This window comes from Coregonus clupeaformis, chromosome 1, assembly GCF_020615455.1.
Source record: "Coregonus clupeaformis isolate EN_2021a chromosome 1, ASM2061545v1, whole genome shotgun sequence".
In the NCBI taxonomy this organism is placed as follows: Eukaryota; Metazoa; Chordata; class Actinopteri; order Salmoniformes; family Salmonidae; genus Coregonus; species Coregonus clupeaformis.
Genome location: NC_059192.1, coordinates 35,599,361 through 35,609,004, shown reverse-complemented (window position 1 = coordinate 35,609,004; position 9,644 = coordinate 35,599,361). Strand labels below are relative to the sequence as shown.

The window sequence follows — 9,644 nt, the reverse complement described above, 5'->3', positions numbered from 1 at the left end:
GGCGAAAACAAGCATTACAAAACGGAAGTACATGCTCTGAAAGGAATTCATTCATCGTTCATACTTTGTTTTGTAATATTTTATGACTGTTGTACACATGTGGATGGTAAGTGTTTTTCTGCCTTTTATTATTCTGACATCATGACTTTGAAGTCGTAGCTGAATATATTTTTCTTGTTGTTCCCATACAGTTTCAGTTCATGCACATCTATCTGTTGAATAGGCTATTTTGGGCCAGAATGAATATCAATACAGAGAGTAGGCCTATTGAACTGAGAATGCTGCTTGTCAACTATGGTTTCTGTTCTCCAATGTGTATAAAGGTTTAGACCGCAGCTGTCCTCTGCAGTGTGTCAGGGGAAAAGGGCCTCCTCCCTCAGGAGTTTTGGGGAATAACAACATTCCCCTGTGTGCTGTCTACTCAGGTCTGAGGTAGTTTTGGCCCATTATCCCTTTTATACAGCAATGAGTGGAACACTATTCGCCTGCGAAGACCCAGCTGTCTGGAGAAAGTTATATGGGAAATACTGGGAGGTAGTGGAGGCCAAGTCCCTTGGGAAGGGCAAGAAGTCTGGAAAACTGCTTCCCTTGGATAAATGGTAAGTGTGGCACATACATGATCCCATTACCAGGTATCGATGAAGAGCAGACTATCATCACAACTACAGTCAATCTGTCACATTAATTAACATAAACACATATAGATTTGAGCTTTCAATTGACCAGGATGGGGATTCCCTCAATGCCTTTTATGCATGCCTTTTGATTGATGTAAGTAAACATGGAATATTTAGTCTGAGCCTCATCTCTGGCCAGGTATCAAGAGGAGCTGCCTGTAGCCATCGCTGGGCGTCCTTACAAATATGTCACCCAACCAGAACTGGTGAAACTGATGGAGTGGAAGCTCACTGTAAGTAGATCTAGTGCGGATAGATGCAGAGCTTTATTGACTAAATAGTAAATGGATGTTTCTGATATTCCAGGTAATAATGTGAAATTAAAATAAAAACATTTCCTTGTACTGAGATAAATATAACTATATTTTCCTTACTGTCCATGAGCAGAGAAATCTCTTTAAGCTCCCTGACTGGTTTTGAAATATCTTGGCACGGTATCACCTGCAGAGGGGGAAGTTCCGTCCGAGGCTGCAGCAGCTCGTGGCCTCTAACAGTGATGAGACGGTGGAGAAGTGCTCTAGAAAGGCCTTCAGTCTCCTCCCTGACGTCCAGGCAGCCATCACAGAACTCAGCTCTCTCAAAGCCCTGGGCCCAGCCACAGCCTCAGGTCAGCAGCACCAAGGGGCTGGGGGTATGGTTCAGAGGATGAGAAAACACTTTTTAAGCTATTTTTAAGAATGACATATGAGAAGGCTGACATGTTTTCTTATTTTCAAGAGTAGAAACAAAGTCACCTAGACAAAGTTGTTTCAGTGAGCTTCTTAAAGGGATAAATTGATTTAGGCCTATTCAATTGGATTAAGCACGAAGAACAAAGCTCACAACACAGGATGGAGGTTCCCAACCCTCAGTTAAAGTGTAGTTCACTTAATATTCAGGAAACATCAGCAATCCGGTGAGGGGCACAGTTTAACTTGGGCTATCTTTGACTGGCCGTTTTGTTCCAGCTGTATTGGCAGCAGGAGCTCCGGAGCAGGCTGCGTTCATGGCCGACGAGGCTGTTGAAAGTGTCCCTGGACTGGGGCCCATCCAGTACACACCCAGGCACTATGCGCTCTACCTGAACAAAATGGCTTCACACACACAAACACTTAACAAAGGTGAGATAGCAACTGGGTGAGAGTGTGTGTGGAATGCACATTGCGGATACATATTCAGTGGGTCCAAATATTATCTATCTGCAACATTCTGTGTGTGTCGGGGGGGGGGGGGATACTGTACCCGGGATGTGGAAACCCCATGCCGTAATCTATGCTCATGTTGTTGTTTGACCCACCTCCTCCATCTTCCTCAGTGGACAGCGAACGGGACTGGACGCCCCATAGGGTGGAGCTGTGTTTGTGGGCATGGGCTGTAGCCAATCAGCTGCAGCTCCCCCTGCTGAAGGATGTGAATCTAGAGCGCAGCCTCAGCAATAAGTCAGACCCAGAGACCAAAGACAGGCCAGCTAAGAGACTGAGGACCAAGTAAACTTTTTTTCTTCAGAAAACTACCTTGTAAAGCCTTTAATTTGACTATAGAGATTATGACTGGGATGAAAGAATGTCAGGCTACCTCAACATTATGGCAGTAGTGTTGTCTTTACGGTATGTCTATTTTTACAGTGTAACTTGCAAATAAATCTTTGATATTAAACAGGATTTATTTAGCATCTGGTGCTGTGCTTGGTTAACTCACCCAATGTACCCACAATGTAAAGTGCCCACTTGATGATACTTTTGTATATATAGTGTATGTGGACACCCCTTCAAATTAGTGGATTCGGCTATTTCAGCCATACACGTTGCTGACAGGTGTATAAAATTGAGCACACAGCCACGCAATCTCCATAGACAAACATTGGCACTAGAATGGCCTTACTGAAGAGCTCAGTGACTTTCAATGTGGCACCGTCAAATGTTGTCACCTTTCCAACAAGTCAGTTCGTCCCATTTCTGCCCTGCTAGAGCTGCCCCGGTCAACTGTAAGTGCTGTTATTGTGAAGTGGAAACGTCTAGGAGCAACAACGACTCAGCCGCGAAGTGGTAGGCCATACAAGCTCATAGAACGGGACTGCCGAGTGCTGAAGCGCGTAAAAATCGTCTGTCCTCGGTTGCAACACTCACTACTGAGTACCAAACTGCCTCTGGAAGCAACGCCAGCACAATAACTGTTCTTTGGGAGCTTCATGAAATGGGTTTCCATGGGCGAGCAGCCGCACACAAGCCTAAGATCACCATGCGTAATGCCAAGCATCGGCTGGAGCGGTGTAAAGCTCGCCGCCATTGGACTCTGGAGCAGTGGAAACGTGTTCTCTGGAGTGATGAATCACGCTTCACCATCTGGCAGTCCGACAGACAAATCTGGGTTTGGTGGATGCCAGGAGAATGCTACCTGCCCCAATGCATAGTGCCAACTGTAAAGTTTGATGGAGGAGGAATAATGGTCTGGGGCTGTTTTTCATGATTTGGGCTAGGCCCCTTAGTTCCAGTGAAGGGAAATCTTAACGCTACAGTATACAATGACATTCTAGACGATTCTGTGCTTCCAACATTGTGGCAACAGCTTGGGGAAGGCCCTTTCCTGTTTCAGCATGACAATGCCCCTGTGCACAAAGCGAGGTCCATACAGAAATGGTTTGTCGAGATCGGTGTGGAAGAACTTGACTGGCCTGCACAGAGCCCTGACCTCAACCCCATCGAACACCTTTGGGATGAATTGGAACGCTGACTGCGAGCCAGGCCTAATCGCACAAAATCAGTGCCCAACCTCACTAATGCTCTTGTGGCTGAATGGAAGGAAGTCCCCTCAGCAATGTTCCAACATCTAGTGGAAAGCCTTCCCAGAAGAGTGTAGGCTGCTATAGCAGCAAAGGGGGGACCAACTCCATATTAATGCCCATGATTTTGGAATGAGATGTCCGACGAGCAGGTGTCCTCATACTTTTGGTCATGTAGTGTATGTACAAGGGGGCTAGTATAATAAATATAGCAGTGGGATGATGAGACATTTCCACAGTATTGTTCTTTATTCGTATTGTTCCTAAATTAAAGCAAATACAATGAACAGTACAAAATAAAACCAAAATATATACAATATAAAATGGTTCAGTTCAGAACATTTAAAAAGTACAATACATCATGAAATAATTAATGAGGACTTTAATATAAACTATCCATATTTACATACATTTAGTTTTAATTTGTTTCTTGGTGACCCAGAGAAAAATAGCCTCTTTGTTCATTTTGTAATTATTTATTTGTAAACGTTGTATTGGTACAACCTCTGGTCTGGATTTGGAAACTTAAACGCCTAAGCTTGGCCCCATTTTATCAATGCAAGAGAACAGCCAGTGAAAACTACCACAGCAGCACACATGACCTTAAACCAAACTGCCTCAATTATCCATAACTACTGTACCATATTCTGCATTCGAAACCTCCATATACTGGTATTATAATGGTCTAGAGATGGATGAAAACAACTTGGTTAACTTTTCAGCACTGGTGATAGTTGTATGTTGGTCTAACCATGTGTGGCATGTCTAATACTTTGTATTAGAAGGATACTGAAAAAGTAATGCGCTGGTTTGCTTGCTTTGATTCTTATTGAAAATACGTTTATCTGGCTAATGAGCTACAGTAGCCTGCCTCATACAGTACTGCATTAAATTACCCATGTTGAAGTAGTACACCGCTGACACGCACTAGGAGAAGGCAACCTGCTTGGTCACAAGCATCAGCTTTAAGCAGGTACTGCATATTGATATCATTAAGGTTGGTTGATCTACATATCCATAAAATATAAAGATCAGATCAGTGATGCAGTGCAGTGACCCTCCTAACCTGATGCCTTTAATCACACACAAACGCAACAGCCAAGCCCCTTATCCATTGCTAAGTTTAGGGTGTAGACGCACTGGATGTAACAAGGCATTATCCGTAAGAGCACAACGGATTGTGGTAAGGAGGTAATACCAATGAAAGCATCAAATAAAGAACAAAATGGCACTATAACATATTGGCACAATGACATGTCAGTTTATCACGTTACAACAAGTGCAAAAAAGCTCACCTATGACAAAACACATGAGTCTGGAATATCTAATAACAGTATAAATCTCAAGTATGCTTGCTACATAAGTTGTGTTGCATTTGGACACCGACAAGCAGAGAAGGAATGAACAGGGAAAGTCGTTTGAGAGCGGCTCCATTGAATGATGTCAACTAAGGGGTTGACGCATCCACAGAAAATGGAGGGCACATGGCAAGATGGTACGTTGGTTCCACTCTCTTTTAACAGTGACGTCCTTTAATGGTGATGTGGTTCAACAACAACACTACCTTCAAAATGTTAGGCTATTCATGGACGCTGACAAATATGTGAGGGGGGAGGGGGGTCTTCAGACCACTCACTAAAGAGGTGGTGGTGGGGTTCTAATCAATAGAGCGTCATTGATAAAATGGATCACATGGTATGATTGGCTGGCTGCCCCTATTCTACTCATGCTATTCTTCACCAGGCCCACCTATGTCGATGAAAACAAATGTCACATAAAAGACAGCAATTAAATCAACATCATGCAGCTTGTCACATTTACTTAAAGAAGAAGAGATCATGTTTACACCGGTGGAGCCCCAGGTTCTGGTAGAACTGAGCCCTGCGTAACAGCCATACATCACTTCCTAAGCCAGAGGCGTTGTGATGGGCACACGACAAGATATGAAGGCACACACAGCTGCTTTACGACCCCAATGGTGTTTTATGAGTGGTGCCACCTCCATTCCTCTTTCTCTATACCCACTCTCCCTGCATTGCTCACAGACACACTTTGGCACACGCCAAAGTTGTCACATATCAGCCTGTAGATGACATTTTCTCCTTCATTACAGCGTTTATGCTTCTCCCCCCAGATCCTCGGCTGTCTGGATAAAGCAGAGGGCTTCATAGCCAAAAGGAGAGTGGGATTGGATGGGCTTTTGTAGAAGATGTGTTGTTAGTGCTGCTGTCTTTGGATGCGGCCTAGGGCCAGGTAATTTGGCTTACAAACGGATAATAAACTACTCCCGACGACTTTTCTCTGCCTGCTTAATTAGGATATATGCACTTCTTATTTCCCCCGACGGCTGCCTCATATGCCATGGTGAAAAGAGAGAGGAAGAAATGAGCATGTCTATGAATACAGAATTGGAGACTCATTTGAGACTGATCATACCTTAATTTAAGAACTTAAAGGGGCAGTGCAGTTAAAAATGTAATTTCCCTGTTTTTTAAAATTATATTTCCACACCATGAGGTCGAAATAACACTCTGAAATTGTGAAAATTATGATAATACCCTTTTTCTGTAAGAGCTATTTGAAAGAAAACTGGTGGGATGGTTTTTGGGCCAGATCATGACTGATTATTCTGACCAATGACCAGTCTGTCATCTTTTCTTTGCATATTTATCCTCCTATCATAGAATTTGTACACTAGAATGGACATGAACCGTCTTATGCTTGGCTAAAAGTTCAGCCATTTTGGTCAGGGAGTTGGTCAACCATGGTTTGCCAGTGCTGTGAAAAGATATGGTATAAAACAATGAATTTGAAGAATTTATATGCACTGTATGTTTGTTAGCTAGCTAGCCAGCCAGATGTTGAGGAATGATTACATTAATAAAACAATTAACTGCCAATATGCCATTCAAACAATGCAGTCAATCCACAGCCATTCACTGGCTGAAATCAGTTGATTTTGTCTTTAACTGAAACCTGGGTGCGTTTTTAAGGGTGGGGAAATAGAAGCTTGTACCTTGTACTTCAGCTTTTGTCACCCCCTTTAGTCGTTTAGTTTCATTTCCTGGAAGGTTCCCATTCAAGGCCAACTGCAGTCAAAAACGCGATTCTCCTGTGTTTTATATACAGTATATTTCCAAACTATGAGGTTGGAATAATACTGTGAAAATGATGATAATGCCGTTTTAGTGTAAGAGCTGTTTGAAAAGACCACCTGAAATTTCTGCATGTTTTGGTGGGATGGAGTTTTGGCCTGTCTGGTGACATCACCAGGCGGTAAATTCGTTAATAGACCAATAAGAAAGAGAGTTCCAAACCTCTCTGCAAATAACAGCTCGTTTTCAGTTTTCCACTCCTCACTTAGTCCTAGCAAAATTCTTGATTGAGATATTGCTCTTTGCTAAAAAGTTAATTTTTTACCATTTACATTTAAAACAATCACAGTAAGGTACTTAATTGTTAATAAGAAATGATTTGATATTGAGATAAAATGGCTGCATTGGACCTTTAACAGTTTTATGTGTTTTACAATAACATCAGTATTTAGTTTCTAGCCCTTTCGTCAGCCTTATGCTTTTTCTGAGTTAACGTCCTATGGATTCTTTAGCTTACGAGGCACAATTATCTTCCTCTTAGATAGAATTCACCCTTCATAAAGTTATTCATTATGGCACACTCAGTATGCCTGTATCATCTGTCAGTGACATAATCATGTATGCTGAGGATTATGTCTGAGACCAACTGTCAACATTGGCAACTCTAAAAGTTTTCTAAAGCAGTAAGAAGCCTTCCACATTAATTAGCCTACAGACTGAAAAAAATAATACAGAAATTAAATAAGTGAATGGAATTTCAAGCTTAGTCACAGCTTAGCAAATGCTTGATTCAGTCAATTAGCTAATTTGTGGCAGGTTTCTCTATCCAAAATGTGTAATTAACCAAAAAAGACTGTAGTCAGGCATCACCACACTGGGGGAATTTGGAATCTGGCAACCATGCAGTTACGTGTCTAAATATTCTATCTGGCAACCAAGTTTTTAAGATGTGTTTAATAACAAATATTTAATGTCGACTCAGAGCAACAGTCCAGCATTTCTCAAGCATGTTCTTGCACAAACAGTTTGGCTTTGTTATCCTGTCTCTCATTTGCCACATAACTCATATGACATATTTTATTATCAGCTTTGACCTTACCAATGAAGACTACACGGCAGAAACGTTCACCGAAGCATATACCAGCAATCAGTCACAACGTTTTCACTCTGCCTTTGTTTTCCATGTCTATGTTGGTTCTTCTATGGCTTATTCTGTATAGCACTAAGATTTATAAATACGAGTCTAACTTGCTTCATTGGTGTTCATTCGTCATAGTAACCAGGGATGTCTGCTGCCGATTATTTTCAGAGGAGCAAAGCTGTATAGTAAGAGTAATCATAAGAACAACAATCATAGCATTACATCTGCACCATTTGAAACGTTCTTCTTTTGTTTTCCCAAACAAGAAAGAAACAGAAATAAATGATTAACACTCATTTTTTATGTGTACATTCCTTTACAAAAGTATACAGTCCCTAAGAATGAGACACTGAGGTATAGACTGGGCTTTGACAGACCGAACCCAATGCCCGCTGGGACACGGAGGTCAGAGGTCAGGCGATGATGACATGTTCGTTGCCCTCCCCAGTTCCGTCTGTTAGAGTGAGAATAGACAGAGGCCTGTGTCTCTCTCTTTGCATTCCCGCGCTGACATACAGCATCAGGCAGTGGTTGTTCTTGGAGACGGTGACACAGGAGAAGGGTGCGGGTTGGTGTGTCCGGTGTGTAAAGGGCACACGTCTCAGTTTGGACCTTAGAGCATTAGCTAGATGAGATGCTGGTGCTTTAGCAGGCTAGGGTATGGTACTGGTAGAGATTATGCTAACCTGCTGAAGCATTTAGGTTGGGTAGAAAAGGAGAGTGACAATGGCTACTAGGGACATGAGCACCACAGTGGTGATGGTGGGGAGATAGGATATCAGTTTCAGCATTGATTTCTTTCTTCTCTGTCTTTTCCACCTTCCTAGCTGCATGCCTTTTTACATGTAATACCTATTCCTGTGAGATCCTATTCTTATTCCACAGTGTAGAACTAGTGTTTAGGTGCGTGTTGAGCAATAGAACACTGGTGTCCTCCTGCCTCATGGCTTTAAAAGCGGCAGTGAGGGATACTGACAGAACACACATCTGTCCAGTAAGAAGCACCTCAAGGGTCATGAACCCACTCTGAACGCAAAGGAGAGCTGACGCTGCATGGTATTAATCAAAATGGCTCTCTGACAGGTTCGGCCTGAAGGTGGGTGAAGCTTCAACACAAAAGACAAAAGGGATGCTCCATAATGAGAATATGAAGAGCGCTACACAGCTTTCACCTGCATATATTGCTACCGAATTCCCTTCCACCACAAAACAGAGATCATTCTATGATGATATGGGTACATTGGAAAAAACTATTCCTGCTCTGTACAGTTTTGAATTAAATAACTTCCTGTGTTTTGAATGGTGTTGCCGGGGGGGTTGGCTGAGCGGACAGGAAAAGGATACGGTGAAGGCGATGGGTTTTGACATATGACAATGAGAGGGACAATGTAATGGAGTGGGAGAGAGCTTCTTGGTGTCAGGGAGCGGGTGGGAGCTGCACCCCCAGCAGCTCGTAGGCGAAGATGTTCCAGAAGATGGCGAAGAGTAGGAAGGTGATGAAGGAGAAGAGGATGACCCACCAGGAGCACTGCTTCTGCAGGCTCTCCTCGTAGCTGCGCAGGATGAGCAGGCCCATGCTGATGCCCACCACCGCCCCCGCCAGGTGGGCCATGAAGCTGGGCTGGGGCCCCGAGGAGGGCAAGGGCGGGGAGAAGCGCAGCCACACGGCACGGCCCACCTCCGAACTCACTGCAATGGAAGAAGTCATCAATTTCAGTGGATATGTGGGATTTGGCAGATAAAGTTTTGAGTACAGTTCAGTGCAGATTACATAAATGTTACACTTCTGGCCAAGACTAGGGCTTTGCTAAGGCTAAGGCTATGTTAACAGAGATGGGCTAGCTAAGGATACACTAGACTGCGGTATGGAGGAGTCAGACACGGGACAGATGGACGGGACATATTGCACACTGACGAAAGTCGTAGTGAATTGGGAAAAGTCACTGCCATACAGCATGAGTCATATCCTCTGA

At 43.2% G+C, this 9,644-nt stretch overlaps 2 protein-coding genes across 4 annotated transcripts in view; one reads left to right on the top strand and one right to left on the bottom strand.

Annotated features, from left to right (window-relative positions):
- The first annotated feature begins 14 nt into the window (after positions 1–14).
- Positions 15–2,326, top strand: zgc:112496 (uncharacterized protein LOC541336 homolog). Of its 2 annotated transcripts, none has more exons than XM_041877579.2 (6): positions 15–106; positions 426–599; positions 817–910; positions 1,125–1,284; positions 1,625–1,777; positions 1,972–2,326. In XM_041877579.2, the coding sequence occupies exons 2-6, from the start codon at positions 466–468 to the stop codon at positions 2,145–2,147; spliced, it is 717 nt and encodes a 238-aa protein (XP_041733513.1). In that variant the 5' UTR covers positions 15–106; positions 426–465; the 3' UTR covers positions 2,148–2,326. The 2 variants fall into 2 exon arrangements, with proteins under 2 accessions (XP_041733513.1, XP_041733521.1); XM_041877587.2 differs by having other exon boundaries at positions 24–106; positions 464–599.
- Positions 2,327–6,686: 4,360 nt separating this feature from the next.
- LOC121567462 (rhomboid-related protein 1) overlaps positions 6,687–9,644 on the bottom strand; it is an 80,576-nt gene continuing 77,618 nt past the window's right edge. For both annotated transcript variants that reach the window (XM_041877519.1, XM_045220865.1), the window contains one exon: positions 6,687–9,360. In XM_041877519.1, the coding sequence (XP_041733453.1) occupies positions 9,089–9,360 (272 nt within the window). In that variant the 3' untranslated portion in view covers positions 6,687–9,088. The remainder of the gene's footprint in view (positions 9,361–9,644) is intronic.

What these genes read in the sequence shown, in the direction of transcription:
- zgc:112496 (XM_041877579.2), top strand. Translation starts at nt 466, where the DNA reads ATGAGTGGAACACTATTCGCCTGCGAAGACCCAGCTGTCTGGAGAAAG. An exon ending in CTGCTTCCCTTGGATAAATG is followed by an intron (nt 600 to 816) that starts GTAAGTGTGGCA and finishes ATCTCTGGCCAG; the next exon opens with GTATCAAGAGGAGCTGCCTG. An exon ending in TGATGGAGTGGAAGCTCACT is followed by an intron (nt 911 to 1,124) that starts GTAAGTAGATCT and finishes TATCACCTGCAG; the next exon opens with AGGGGGAAGTTCCGTCCGAG.